Source organism: Diadema antillarum, unplaced genomic scaffold, assembly GCF_040938485.1.
Source record: "Diadema antillarum isolate AM-2024a unplaced genomic scaffold, OU_Dant_1.0 seq00002227_RagTag, whole genome shotgun sequence".
NCBI lineage: Eukaryota > Metazoa > Echinodermata > Echinoidea > Diadematoida > Diadematidae > Diadema > Diadema antillarum.
The window spans coordinates 389,017-405,080 of NW_027272859.1; the positions used below are offsets into that span (position 1 = coordinate 389,017).

Here is a 16,064-nt window from a genome sequence, read left to right on the forward strand (position 1 = left end):
CATATATATATATATATACATATATATATATATATATATATATATAGAGAGAGAGAGAGAGAGAGAGAGAGAGAGAGAGTTACCTAATCCCTCGCACGACAGCTATTTTTTTGTTTTGGAAAAATAAAAACTCTATTGTCAATTACAGAGAGCGCAATGTTGGTTGTGAAGAAAGGAGAACTCTTTTGCATCCCATTGGTACCTAACAGTGTTGACCAATGTTTACATGACTGCGCACATTAAAGGAAACCAACACCCAAAGAGAAATGCGGATTGAGTGAAAGCAGCAACATTAGTAGAACACATCAGGGAAAGTTTGAGGAGAATCGGACAATCGATGCAAAAGTTTCGAATTTTTAAAATTTTGGTGTCGGAATGAGGATGAGGAAACTACTTGAGTTTATGGCATCATATCTGAACAACTATTATTAGGAAAATGTAAAGAAAATTAAACATGATTTCACATTTCTAGCATAATAGAAAAGGACTTGAATAACCGCCGCAGTTTCAGAAAGCAGGGGGAATAATTACTACCCTTAACGTACAACATACCACCCTTGGGCAGATGGTAAATCCCATCATAAGTTGGCTTGATCAGGTACCAGTAGTAATAATGATACACAATGATGTGATAGGTTAATGTCCCATATGTTTGAAAGTGAGGGTTAAAAAAAAAAAAAACGCTTTCTCTCTCACTGATATTTGATCAGAGCAAAATATTGAGGTTTTCTTCAACGGGATTAAGTTTGACATGATACCTTGTAGGACTTGACAGGGAAAACCCCTTCTATACTGTCAAAGCAGTTTCATGTCATAGCATCATCCAGGGTCGAGGCTGCTCGGGTCGCTGTAGGGGAGATGCAGGGTAGTGGTGCCACAGCCTAGGAGAGTGGTGCCACAAGAAGAGTTCACAAGGTGAAGTCTCTTGCGCCCTCTGTTGAAAGTGCTTATTAAAGAGATGGTACAGTATTGGCTGAGATGATGATTAAGCCTTCAACTTCTTATGAGATACTTAGACATAACTTTATATTCTTCTCGGATCCTTGAGCATCCGTGTTTATATGTGACTGGGGCGTAAAAGGTTTCATGATTGCAGTTACGATGAGCAGCTTGTCCTTACTTTACTTCTTTATGCCAGAGACTATCCTATCTACATAAGAGGCTGTGAGTAAAAGTAATGATGTCATATTTGTATAGAAATGATGAGTATTTAAGCTTCTTTTATGCATTTTTAAAGTTTTGGTGTTGGAACCGCTGGATGAGGAGACTACTAGAGGTTATGATGTCACGTGTGGACAACAATACCAAGAAAATATAAAGGGAATTCCACAAAAAAAAAAAATCACTTTTCATGAAAATTACACATTCCATAAACTTGATACTGACATATATTAACGGTTCTGTATACCTTTGGAAGTAGTAATTCAAAAAATGTTCAGGATATCACATTTGATGCATATTTGTAGGTCTGTTTTATCACAAAACATCCTATCACATAAACGTTTGTGCAATACACTTAAAATTTAAGGAGATATCAATATTTTTCTCAGTAAACCATAGCTGTAGGCGATTTAATCCGGAAACATTTTTATTATAACTTATGTTAACATTTTGTGTATTTAAAAATATTCAACATCGATTATACTGATTCAATTTTTTACAGCGGTTGTTTCTACCCCTAACTCATATTTTAGAACTATTTTAAAGTACTAATGCTGGGTTTTTGTTTCATCTGCAATTGGTAAATTATGCCTTTAATGGTAGCAATCATTCCCCTGCTCTCTGAAAGCGTTTAGTCAAATGCTCTTTTATCATGCTAAAAAAGTGATTTTTTTCAATATACAGTTCTTGAACAGTTCATAAGAATATGTAAATAAGTGAGCTGATTATATTCACGCCACAATTTTCCCTTGATTGAGTAAAAAAAAAGTCCAAGCGCAAGACATAAAGTTATTACTGGCTGAGTAAGTTCAAAATGAACAATTATTCAGATATATCAGAATTTGAAACGGGGGCATAACTGCGTTTGAAAGAAAAATATATACAACCCCTATACAGCAAGTTGTGAGGAAATGACATCATTAATCCTCGGTCAGTGTCCAAAGTTAATGACATTTTTTCAAGATGGAAATACAGAGTTCTGTTCATATTATGGCACATAATTGCATTGAATGCGTGAGAAGCAGAGGTATCTCAGTCGTATGCCGATGAAATGTTTGGATGTTATATAAGATGGACAAAAAATATCACAAAGTGTAGGCCCTAAGTTTATGGGGAGTTTGCCTGTTTATTGGTTTATTTACCTACTTCTATATCTATTTTCTATATATAATCTTACTTTTGTCACCGCAGCCATCCTACTGACTTCGGAAACATGCCACGTCGACGTTGAAATCTGTGACTGAGTAACTGGCAGCCGACCTTGAGGGCGCCGCTCACAGTCTATAATATCATAATCATGCATCACATCAAGCACTGTTCTACAGGGTAGTATGACGTGAAATTCCTGTTCCGTCAATTCACTGAGAGGAAGCACTTGCAATGTTTTGTTCAGACTGATTTACAGGAAACGATTGACAGAAATCTTGGGAGTATACGTGCCTGAACGAAAAGGTACACAAAGGGGAAAATCCCGCCAGATTTTGCCCTTCTGCCCAATTGCCAAGGTCAAAAAACGTTTAGATAGGTCTTCTTTTTAGTTAAAGGGGAATTCTACAGGCCAGTTAAAATCTAGTTTGGAAGACAAGAGTGAAATTTGACAAGCACAACAGAATCGGCTTGAAAGTAAGAAAGCTATGAAATTTTAAAGATTTGCTAATTTTTCATTAACAGTTCTTGAAGTTGATATGGATATGTAAATGATGAGCTGATGATGTCATCACGTCACAACGAAAATTCCATTTTTCTGTCTCAAAAGCTTAAAGCATAATGTTATTTGATTTGATATTATTTGAATAACTTCAAAATAATGATAGTCAGAATATTATCAGGATTTGAAACTGAGGCATAATTCTGTTTGAACGAAAAAAAAAAATCAATTTTGTGGGCAACCTCTACAGCAAGTTGTGAGGAAATAATATCAACAATTTAATATTTGCACATTCACATTGACTATTAACAAGAACTGTTTCATGAAATTAGCAGAACTTCACAATTCCAAAACTTCCCTGTTAATTTCCATCCAATTTTTTTTTACATTTTCATTGTAGTACTTAAAAGCCTTTGTCTTTCTTTTCATACTACCTTTCAGTTTGAATTGTATTTCCCTTTAAGCTCAATGATAAATTATAGAATATATCAGCCTTTGAATACTGGCAGAGCTTCCTCATGAAAGCGCTTTTTAACTCTTCACGGGAGACCAGATTTCAATTAAATATTGACGACTTTCAAATCAAATTTCAGTTCATTGTGTTTTGCATAGAAACCATGGCGCACCTTTAAACCTGTTAACAGATTTGGTCAGTATAGCAAAGAGATCAGCTTTGTTTGGCCACCGGTCGCAGAAATAAATCTTCTTGCATTAACATGAGTGAGAAGTGTTCCCCTCAAAAACAACAACAACAACAACATCAACAACAACAATTCATAGTGGAGATAGGCCGATAATTTATAGTGTGCCCTATATACTTGTGTCCTGCGGAAGTTTTTCCACTCGTATATCAGCCATCAAGTCAACACTTTTAGTACACCTTTTCATCCAATCATTGTTGTTTTTAACACTCGGTGCCAACCAATCAGGATGCACAGTGTGCGGAAACCTTTCAAAGTTCACGCGAGAGATAGAGATAGAGATAGATAGATAGATAGATAGATAGATAGATAGACAGATAGATAGGTAGATAGATAGAATGAGAGAGATGGAGCCTCGGTCATGGCAAGGTTCCTTTCATTGTTTCGTAAATGTAGGAACCGCGGACTGTCGTCCCACTGCTGTCACGGACGCAACGTTGATAATGTCCCCACTGCATTTATACCTAACGTTCATGACATAATTTCTAAATGTGTTTTCCTCGTGAAACGTGTTGTAGCGATAAAATATGTATAATCATTTTACAAGTCTCTGACTTGAAAGATGTGTTGCTTTCACGATAAGGTACATCTTTGTCATGACTTTGGAAAGGAATTGAACGTCATGTACAATCCGATTTTTTTAAAGAAAATTCAACACGACGTACAATCCGAATTGAATTTTTAAAGGAATTAAGGAGTTTATCTAAAAGGACTCTTCTATAGTTGCCAAACGCAAGATTCCATGACTTTGATGAAGATGATTTAATACAATTAATGTCGTGTGTACCGTCAGAACAGCGTTTGAAGATGGTTAAATTTCATTATTTCTATAGAAAACAGTTTATTACAAGGTGATTGAGTGAATTTTCCAGGACAAATCATTATCAATGTAGAGCCCTGGTAATTGTAAAGATTTAATGAGCAAATTCATATCTTAAGGTGGTTAGGTAGATAACTCATGAGGTTACGGATCTTTTACTGAATGTTGTAAGTAATAATCATTTTATTGTACGTCCATGCTGGACATTATGTATCATTCTATTATGTTGATCATGGAGCCGTTGTATACAGCTCCATGATTTGTAGCCCGACCAGACGTCTATGGGCGGCATTAGGGCTGTGTATAGTTCCACATGATTATTTTGTTGCATGATCTCATTTAGGAATGTAACAATGAATTGAAATTTAAATCAAATTGAAAGTGAAATTGAGACTAAACCGAAATTTAATTTTCAGTTCTGCAGAAGCGACCCATAATCATCAACCTGGAGCGCTCGGCGGGAGCGTACAATCACTTAGTGTTTGACATGACATTTTTTTTTTTTTTTTGACATTTGACATTTGACATTTGACATTTGAAAGGAAAGTGCAGAACTGTTTGGTAAAATGAAAAATGTATATCACTTGTAAAGTTTAACTATGCATATCACATCGAACAAAGACAAAGAAAGGTAATTTTAGGGGGAGGGGAGTGGTCAAAGTACTTATCAAATGTCTTTGATTTTGTTAACCTCTCGCTAGAAAGATATTTCTTAACTTATGTAAAGACATTTTTAAGTTTTGTCAGTAGATTACAGATTCTAATTGTCTTTGGCATACATTTAAGCTTATCTATTTTGTGTTTTTCCTTTGTGTGTATTGATATGTTAGACTAGTAGAATGTGTTCCTTTGGACATGTGCGTGTTTATGTTTTTAAGAAATATATATATAAATATATAATTATACAAATTCATGATATTCTTCCGTCGAGATATTTTCATTGCAACTGATTGACAAATTGCCCTACACCGACGTAAATAAGCACTGAATTGTTCAGTGTCTTAGTAGTAGCCATGATAAAAAATCATGGGCGTACATACTCGAGCAGGATTCGAACCTACGACCTCCTGATAACCGGACAGGCGTCATTTCTTTTCTTTTTTTTATCATGGCTACTACTAAAACACTGATCAATTCAGTGCTTATTTACCATAGTGTTTACGTCGATGTAGGGCAATTTGTCAATCAGTTGCAATGAAAACATCTCGACGGAAGAATATCATGAATTTGAACAACAAAGCAGTACCCGCTGCATGCTAAAAGGATTAGAACCAACACTTGCTGTCGGGCGAAAGCTCGGTGGTCTAGTGGAGATAACGCCTGTTCGGTGATCAGGAGGTCGTAGGTTCGAATCCTGCTCGAGTATGTACGCCCACGATTTTTTATCATGGCTACTACTAAAACACTGATCAATTCAGTGCTTATTTACGTCGATGTATAGGGCAATTTGTCAATCAGTTGCAATGAAAACATCTCGACGGAAGAATATCATGAATTTGCAAACACTTCATAGTGCCGTATTTATAAAGAGAGTCTGGCTAACTGCTAAAGTATACGCCATGCATGTACTCAACGTTTAACGCGTTAGTGGGTAAAATAAAGGGTAGATAACAATGGGCACTGCGGGTGAGCGAAGTTTGGCAACGACAGAGCTCCACGAAGATCACGGGACCAGTTTTGACCAATCACAGGCCTCAAAACGCATAAGCCGAAAACCAAGTTGGCCAGACTCTCTTTATATCATTCTGCACTGACGCTTCGACATTTAGGAAGATGTTTTTGTAGACACAGATGTTTACTTTTCACAAGGTCAAGATCGCAAAATATAGACAAGTAATACATAGGATACATGCCTAAAATTTTTTTCTTTGGAATTTAGGCACTTATCTATCATTCGAATTTCATCCATTTTTATCACTCCTGTATATCGCTTAGGTGGTTTCGAAGATCAATGACTGCAAGTGGACCTGTTTTTGTTGCAATTTTCGTCGGGTTGTTTCCTCTTATGACTGGACTACAAACCTAGTTTTCGTCGAAACTCCATGGCCCGAACTCACGAAGGTTGTGTTATACAAATGATGCACAGGATAGAGTGCGTTAGTGGAGGCGTATAGCGCACTCGAGGGTATTTACAATTGTGAAACATGCACGAGGCGAAGCCGAGTGCATGTTGCACTACATTGTAAATACCCGAGAGTGAGCTGCATCTCCACTAACGCCACGAAATAATCCTGTGCATCATTTGTTTTATAAAATGGGTCGAAAATTCGAAAACCAACAGCATTTTTCACGTACCTTTGTGGGTCAAGATGTCCGAAGATGTTCGTCCCAAACATTTACGCACGTCGCACTCGGAAATCCCGCACATATAACTATAAGTATGATGGGGGGTTGGGTTTCCGGACACTTAAGTTCCCGCATGAAAACTTACTTATTTTACATAGAATATGCACCCTTTACCTTAAAGACTTGATATAGACTCCTCATATAGGCCTACTAGACAACATACTCTGAAAACGGCGTGAGAATTAACCTGTTAAATCGTTGGATTTGCCCTTCAAAGTGACTCCATGTACGCGTCCGGTCCCACAAGGCGACGCTTGGTCTACTGTACGTATAAGAGTATACGTACGTGTACGCCACACATGTTATGCACAAGGGAAGAAAGGCCGGAATCTTGTTATCATGGTATCCGTAGAATTCAGAGAAAAAAAGAAATATAGCCGATCTTCGAGGATTTTGTCATTTTATGTGAGCAAAGAGGTTGAGATCTTCGCGTGCGTAGGTGAGGGGTTGTAATCAAATACCGGAGTGTGCGCACGGAGCTCTTGGGTTGTAATTACAGGGGGCGTGGAGGAGCGCGCATTGAGGGCATATTTGCGCGTATAATCATCATTTTGGCTTCTACCAACGCGTCTGATTGGATGGAATAACAATTAGATGGGAGGGACCTAAGATAATTACAGGGGACTTAATCATACCTTAATTACGTCCTCAGAATACCGATTTTGCCCATGATTAAGGGCCTATTAACTTCACGACTTAATCACAAAGTTAATTACAGACTTAATTACGACCTCAGAATACCACCCCTGGTGATTTTCGCGCCTTTTTTGCTTCGCGTCGCGACGCGAAATATTTCACGTGTAAATGAATGGGTATCGCAGCACCTTTGCTTCGCGAGAGATTTCATGTACAGATGAATGGGTATCGCGGCGCCTTAGATCACTGCACTTCGCGAGAACCACAAGGCACGCATACACTCAATGCGACACGGGTTACGTTAGAGAGACTCAGAGAGACTCTTATAAAGCCCTCATTCTACCTAAAAAGAAAAAAAAATGTATTACGTTACAACAGAGTAGGCGATATCGTAGATCTATAATTAGACAACAATAAGCAAGCTAGGGTTCTTCGACGTACCGTAGGCCTTTGGGGAGTTCATGCTTTGCCGTTTGAAAGTTGGGGTGGTATTCTGAAAATCTTCCTAAGTTTCTTCCTAAGTTTCTTCCTAAGTCAGAAACTTAGGAAGTGCCTAGGAAAGACAAAATTGGTATTCTGAAATTTCTTCCTAGGCACTTCTTAATGCAAATTAAGCCGTCCTTATCCCCACCCACGTCCTTTCCTAAGCCAATACGAAATGCCGTATCATAAGGAACTAACCAATGTCTGCCAATGACAATCGCATATTACTGTGACGTAGGGTCAAATACACGAGTGCGCGGCACGTCCCCTTTCTCACGCTCATTTCGCGCATCAAAGTACATGTGCGCGCAATGACTGATAAGCGCGCCTATCACGATGCTTGCAGTTTGCTATTCTTAACAATGTACTTAGGACAGGGGTGGAGCTTTCCTAAATATGTTCCTAAAATTCTTTCCTAAGTGCATTCTAGAATACCAACTTCTTCCTAAGTCAGAAATTTGGGGGAAATTACAGAATACCGGTTTTGCGTCATATAAATTAGCATATTGATGCGTACGCAGAGCCGCCGGAGGCGGGGCCTTCGGCCCCGCCTCCGGCGACTCTCCCTTAGAGATGAATTTCAGCCCAAAGGGCTGAAATTCGTCTTTCCCGTCGTCTGGGGCCCCCAAAAAGCCCGGGAACGGAACGGCCGTCAAAAAGTAGGTTGAGCACACAATTTTTATGAAAATTGAGTGGTTTCAGAGGAAAACTGCTCTAAATCAAGATAACTCGAGTAAATCGTCGATAAAGAAAATCGAGGCGATTTTGACGGAACTATTTTAAAGGTGATGACGTCATCACAGCTAGCAGCTCTTCTTCCTTTCACTCTTTTCGACACAAGTCATTCACGATCAATCACACTACACACTAGTTTGGCAAGGCAGCGCGTATACGCGTATTGTCAAGAGACATCACAGTGCGCACTCAACTGCTATACGTATTGTACACTGTACTAGTAAACATGCGCGCGTTCTGCAGACTCAATACGCGCTACCACTGCACACGTACGCATCATAAGCTGTTGTGTGTAGGTACTGGATGTACGACTGCATAGAGTCAACATGGTGGGCTGTCAAGAGCACCCACACAGTGCGTAAGCTCTATTGTAAGCTAGCACCAGCAATTAGATAAGTGATTGTTTTCTAGTCTCACCCAAATTGCTATCGATTTCTAGGATACGGACTATCCTCAACTCCTAAAAACGTGAGTATTCATCGTAAATTCGGGTAAATTTTAACGGCTAGTCTAGACTAGCATCGTCAGGATCTAGAACTACATTATTCGGGGGACACCCCCGAAACCCCCGAGAACAACGTAAGATACCACACTTCTCACCGCACAGATCAAAGAAAACACACGTAAACAAATGCAATCGTCGACAGCCGAATCACGGACCGTATCGCAGATCGGATTAATATTTCAGATGGTTGCTATCGGCAAGCGTAATTACGCTCTTTTCAGAGCGATTTGCGCTCTCCGTGATTGGCTGCCGGTATTCTGTAATTTACCCGAAATTTGCATATTCCCGCCCCCTTCCTAAGTTTCTTCCTAAGTCTACTTAGGAAGAAACTTAGGAAGATTTTCAGAATACCACTTAGGAAAAAATCCTGACTTAGGAAGAAATTTCTTCCTAGGAAGGATTTCAGAAAATGGTCTCGCAGTTCACTAACTCGAGCGACCCACCCAAAAGATGTTGACAAATTAAACGAAACTGCAGTAGATAGTAGGCCTGCTTTAACGTTAGCGCTAGTTAAGCCTAACGTTAGTTCTACCTGTCTAACAATAGGCCCTATTTCCCGTAATCTCATTCCTAATAATTATTTTTTAGAGTGTCTAACGATTTAGTTAGAGTCTAACTTGTTCACTGTTTACGTTAGAACACCGTACGAATCACACGAATTTACAGTGGCACTCGATGCTTTAATTGCTAGAATTTTTCCAGTGCCTAATCTAACCTTATACGCTGTTACTGAATGCTACCCAAATTTACAATGTATACTTGCATTTTAACAGGAAATGATAGTCCGTATTCATGTACAGACAGCTAGGTAGAAAGACGACAGAAAACACAATCAACTGCAGCTCACAGTCACATCGTTGATCAGCTCGAGCACGCACATCACCGCACTGGCAACCGAACGTACTTGTTGACAGATCGGATAGGCGTATTGCATGTATGAAGCGCGTAGTGAGTTTGCAGTTTGCGCATGTTTACCAGTACGTTGTACAGCATGCAATGCACCGAGTACACTTCAGCGGCTGAGCGCGCAGTTGTCTCTTCATAGTACGCGTACGCGCTGCCCTCCTGCTGAGCTGCTTTCCCGAGCGTGAATGACTAGTCAATCTTCTTGAAAAGTAAAGCAATATGCCCTTAAAAAAGAGGTAAATTACAGAATACCAGCAGTCGAATACTCTTAAATTCATTGGGAGGGATATAAAACAAATATACCAGGCCAATTTTTCGAGGCACCGGTTGAAACTATGTGCCTTCGGTGACTTCAGTAGCACTATTTTCTTCGGGGCTGCGCCCCTCAGAAAATAGTGCTACTGAAGTCACCTCATGCGCATAGTTTCAACCAAAGACGCTTAACTAATAAGACACGAAAGTGCGCGCTAATCCTGTACAAAACAAATGGACAGCGCGCGGTCCTCATGCGTATTACGCACGTCACCTGAGACGCGCTGTCTTGACACTTGATAAACATACAGCAGCGGCTTCAGGGACAGCGCGTCTCAGGTGATGGGCGCCTTTGCCTGAGACGCGCTGTCTTTGAAGATGTTGTTGTTTATCAAGCGTCTTTGATTGTGAGATCATGTTGTTGCCAAATTTTTACCTCCACGAAATAATCCTTATTACTTTAAAATCCCGTTCTTCAAAATAATACCCTTAACAGGGCTGCCAACATTGGAAACTAGTTGAGAGTGAGACTCCCATAGGCCAATGCTATGATTTAGGAGTCAAAATGAGTGAGATCAATAGAAATGCATGCAAATGAAATAAAGTTTTAGAGTGAGAAAGGACCAAAATGAGTGAGTCTCACTCTCAATGAGTGAGAGTTGGCAGCCCTGCCCTTAATCGAAAAAAAGCTACGACTATAATTTTTAAATCTTTTTAAGATAATAAAAATACCACTGTATTTGGAAATGAATGATGTTTCTAGGTGTACTGAGTTTGTACTTGGCTCTCTTTTGTATCGTCATGTAGGGCAGCCATTTTGTGTCCATTGTTATCGCGCGCCTTCGTATCTTGTTATCTCTAATCTTTGGTTTCAACCAGAGCCTCTCAGGCCTGGTATATTTATACAACACCTCAGAATGATGTCGAATTGTGATTGGCCAAGAACATGTCACATGACATTCAATAGAAAATACCTATCAAACTCATTGAGAGTGACAGCCATACAATAGGCCCCTGGCATGGGCCTATAGCACGGCTCGAAGGTACTATAGCACGGCTTCGCGGGGGGCTACTAATGCATGGCCGCTCACAGAGTTCTGTGGCTCACACCCGTAGCAAAGCGCCAGCAAACTACATTGTACAGTGTACGTGCTGGCCGGCTGCGCTGCGCTGCCGGTAAGTCTCACAGACCAGGCGCGGCGCCGGCGGACTACTGCAACGTTAACGTGTACGCGCAGTTACTTTACCTAGCTACTAGTAGTTGCATGTATCGCGGCCTTTACACCTAGCGGTACTGCTGTGTTTTTACTTTTGACTCTGATCTGCTACGTGGACCACAGTGATCCCAACATCAAGATTTCATTTCAAGTTGAGAAACCGTAATTTGATTATTTTTCTGTGTTTTTATACAAAATCATTTTCGGAAATAGACAAAGTCTAGACCTACTACTAGATCTACCGACATCTCAGATCGACCTAACAGTCAGGCCTAACTCGATCTAACGTTAGCGTAGAATGGGTATAGCCCTGCGGAGTTCGTGATTCCTGTGACTGTGTGGTCGAATCATGACGAGTGTTTGAAAGCAGTACACGCAAGGTGGTTTACAATTCTCTGCCTAATTGTTACATTTATTTTTGGGCCTTCCTGAGTTGGCGGTCACCAATTTTGTATTGTGATTGTGGACAAGGTGTTGTATAAAACGAATAATTTATGATTTTGTTCGTGCATCGGGGCACGTAATACCGCACTCGGCGCGAGATTCGCCACTGGTCTATTCAACGCGGCGCTACGCGCCTTGTTGAATAGACCAGTGGCTCATCTCGCGCCTCGTGCGATATTCGTGCCCTATGCACTCACAACTCATAAATTATTCGTATAATATACCATGGTTTACGCATTTTTTTTTTTCTGCGTAAACAATCAGCGTGTTTCTACAGAACCCCAAATTCCGGGTCTATCGGATTGTATCCGATAGAGGGGGCTGTAGAAACACACCAGTAACGGTTTCTTTCCGATGCAGATTCCGATACCGATTCCGCTTAACTTAACCGTCTAATGAGGTAGTTCTTTCCGGGGCAGTTTCCAGTGTCAGCGCTGTAGAAACACGCCAGTTTCAATAATCCGATACTGACCCGGAAGACAATCACCAGTTTGACATACACGTGTACGGTAATGTGGCCATGCATGTTGCAGCTATTTATCTAACGTTGAATAGTTGGGTGTCTCCAACACGTCCGAGTATCAGGTTCTAACGTTTAATACTACTGTTACTAGTCACAATTTGCCTCAGATTTGACAAACTTGTAAGGAAAATACTCTGAATTTTAACATAAAGAAAAGACATACGAACAGGGGCAGGGGTGTTATTTTTACACAGTTGCGCTGTAATTTTAAAACCAAGGCAACTAACACTAGATTTAGTATTTAATAGTAACCGTTCTCATATTCTCTAGGCCTACCTAATACTTTTTAACGTTAGATTCGAGCTACTAGAACCTATAGTTCTACGAGTACGACTAACTTGTTACATTCTAATTGACAATACTATACTAACTAGCGCTAACAATAGGCCTACGTGTGAGATGCACATAGAATCTACAATAGTAGGGGTCTATTAAAAATAGATATTCTCTAGGCCTAATACTTTTTAGTTCGGAAAAGACAAACTCTAAAGTCTAGCATTAGCAAACTAGTGTTAGGGTTTGTTTTACGAACTTTTTGTCGTTATTCTAAAGGTTCGTTACTAGAGTCTAGACTCTAGTCTAGTTTGTTAATCCGACAAAGAATCAAATAGAAATATGGATCTTGGTAGGGCCTATAAAAATACGACGTTTCGTTTAAGTCCGAAAATGAAAGGAAATTCAAACATTCATTTACTGAGTATCGAAACATTTGAAGCACATTATATCAATCCAAAAGTGGAAAAAGTGAGTCCACTTGGGGTGTAACGTTAGAATATGTCTATAACAACCCTAGTTAACGTTAGATTTTAGAGGCAAGGTGCCTACCTAAAACGAACTTTACCGTACGTTAATAGAATCAACGCTATCTAACGTTAACCGTTAACTGTTTTGAATAGGCATCCTAACAACGGCTACTTCTGTTCTAAAATCTAACGTTGACTTTGAATATAACTAACAGTTCTTTAATGTTCCATAAACCCGAGTTTCTACCCGAATTTAAAATCCTACCTACCAGAGATGCCAAGTTCAAAAAACCTTTATGAGTGAGATCTTTATGACTCGGCGTCTCGGCGCTTGCGCGCACGCGCACGCGAAAGAGGAGGGTGTCCCCCTCCAATGGTAGGGAGCTTTTTTAAATTATTAGCTCTTAATGATGCGATCTGGTGCATACTTAAGTGACTATTTTTTACTAATTTTGAAAGGCAAAAGGGAAATATACCTTCAATTGCAACTATCACTCTAATCCTTTGAGCTATGCTCCTTATTTTTGGCCCAAATTGCAAACTTCACCAGATGCGTGAGAAAAATGGGTGCCATGCGTGAGATCGTGAGACAGACCCTAAATGCTTGAGTCTCACGCAGAATGCGTGAGACTTGGTAGCTCTGACCTACCCGAAGAAAGAGGTCTATTAAGTGCACGGTTAACAGTCAACTTTAGCCCTCACGTTTAATAGGCCTTTGTTCTAACGTTACTTATAAATCCAATGACACACAGTAGATCCTTTTAGTTGTAACGTTAGGCTGTTTGTGTTTAAGACTCTAACAGTTAGATTCTAGACTACAAACGTTTTAACTTGTTAAGTTAGCTGTTAGAGTGGTTCTCTAGGTCTAAGTTAGGGCCTAATCTAAAGGGGCACTGAAATTCAAATGCATGTTGATTTAAAATACCCTCAAGTTCTCAACACCACTTTTGTGGTGAAACGGATATCTAACGTTAGAAACATTCCATTTATTTTTAACGACTTTTTCTTTTTATTCTTCAGATAAACGTTAGACTCTACTTGGGAACGCCCACAAAAAGAAAAAAAAAAGAAAACACCTTCCAAACTAACACGTTACAAGTTCTAACGTTAGATCTATTTTAAGACATACCGGTATTATTATTCCTCATCTGTCACTGTCAGTCATTGGCAAAGACAGTAATGCAGTAGAAATAGTCAAGTACGTCTACAGAAATATTCAACAAAACTAAAAAAAAAAAACACCTTCCAAACTAGTTCTAGACTGACTTTAAGACATTTCTAATCAATATAGTCAAAATAGAGCCTATATTAAATATGAAATGTTTCTTAGAGCTACCCTTATATTCCCAAAAGTGATGTTTTCAAATAAAATTGGATTTCAGGGCCCCTTTAAGAACGTTAGTAAAAGTAGGCCTAACGTTAGAATCTAACGTTAGGCCAAATGACAAGTACACTGTAACGTTAGAAGTAAATGTTGTAAAATGTGGAAATCACTAACATGAATAGTCTAACATTAGGCCTAGAACTCTAGAGCTAACTTAGTAGTCTACTACTAGTAGTAGTATTACTAGTAAGATAGTATCCAGTCGCAGTAGGCCCAACGACTCTTTGACTTTACGCCTAAAACGTGTAGGCCCTAATCTAATCATTTCTTATCTTAACTTAACGTTAAATGTTAGACTAGAAATATGCCTAACGTTGGGCCTAGCCCAACAGTTGAGTAGGAGGTTCTACTTCTACTCTAGAAACTAGTTAGCAAAGTTAGAATTGATAGAACTTACAGAACTCGGTCAGACGCGACAGAAGCTGTGTCTCTGTGAACTGCTGTTGTCTCGTCACATGTGATAATCCAGTTATCAAAATCCAACCTTAAGATCCGTGAAAAATTGACGAACCAATTCAAGAATTGGTAGAAAACAAAACTAGTTTCTAATCCATATAAACGTTGGAGCTAACGTTAGAGTAGGAGCCTTAACGTTAAGTTAGATGAAAACAAATTCGTCCAGCAGCCGGTTGTAACTTGTACCCACTGGCCACACTAACAATTAGGCCGGGCCGGCCGGCCCAGGGCTAGGCTAGCTAGCTAGGCAGGCCCTGTGCTCAGTTTCGTTCAATCGGTGATCGCATCCGCATCATTAGGCCCACAATGCACCAGCCAACTTTCCAGATATCCGGTCACACCTGCATTCAGGTGGAGAATCGGATTCAATCCGATTATGCGCTTTCTGTAGAAACAACCCGGTTCCGCGTTGTAGCGCACTGTTTGATTACGCGCTTGCAAATGCTAGGTCTATCGGATTCTCTGTAGAAACACGCTGATTTTCACCCTTGTTTTAGACTACGGTGCAAGTTTACACCAAGGTCTAAATCTAAACCATCTTGTGAATTCGAGCCGATAGTCGTTGTCCTTGGAGGAGAATGGGAAGCTCTAGATTTGCGACGCGGACGGTTGAGACAATTATTGCGTAACGGTGTTTGCATTGCGTGCTCCTCTCAAAATTGAGAGGACGTGAAAGTGGCCTTCAACGCGTCTTGAAAGCTCAGACGACGCGAGCTATAAATAGATCGAATTGAGAAGCAATTTTTGAGCCTGCAGTGAATATTTCTTTTTCCTCTGGAATTCCAAGTCGCTTAAATCTAGAGGTTCCTATTATCAATGTCCGCAATGGTTTGGAGATGAGTGGTGAGACTATTGTACCTGCTAGAATTTATGCATACGCGAAAAGGAATTTGTTGACACGGCTCGTCATCATGGTCATGTGAAAGATAATGACGGGACAAGCATAGAAAATAACAACCAAGAGAAATGGTGCACTTTAATAGATCTAGCCATTAATTTTTTTTCATTCGAGAAATTACAATTTCAAAATGCTCTTTTTCTTCTGTGGCAAACATTGCAACATATTCAACTGAATACTCCTATTAGACCAGGAGCTGGCTGCTG

At 39.8% G+C, this 16,064-nt stretch overlaps 1 protein-coding gene across 1 annotated transcript in view; it reads right to left on the reverse strand.

The window, feature by feature from the left end:
• Positions 1-811: 811 nt before the first annotated feature.
• LOC139714307 (uncharacterized) overlaps positions 812-16,064 on the reverse strand; it is a 40,915-nt gene continuing 25,662 nt past the window's right edge. Inside the window, exon 6 of the mRNA XM_071626022.1 lies at positions 812-881. Coding sequence (XP_071482123.1) covers positions 812-881 — 70 coding nt within the window. The remainder of the gene's footprint in view (positions 882-16,064) is intronic.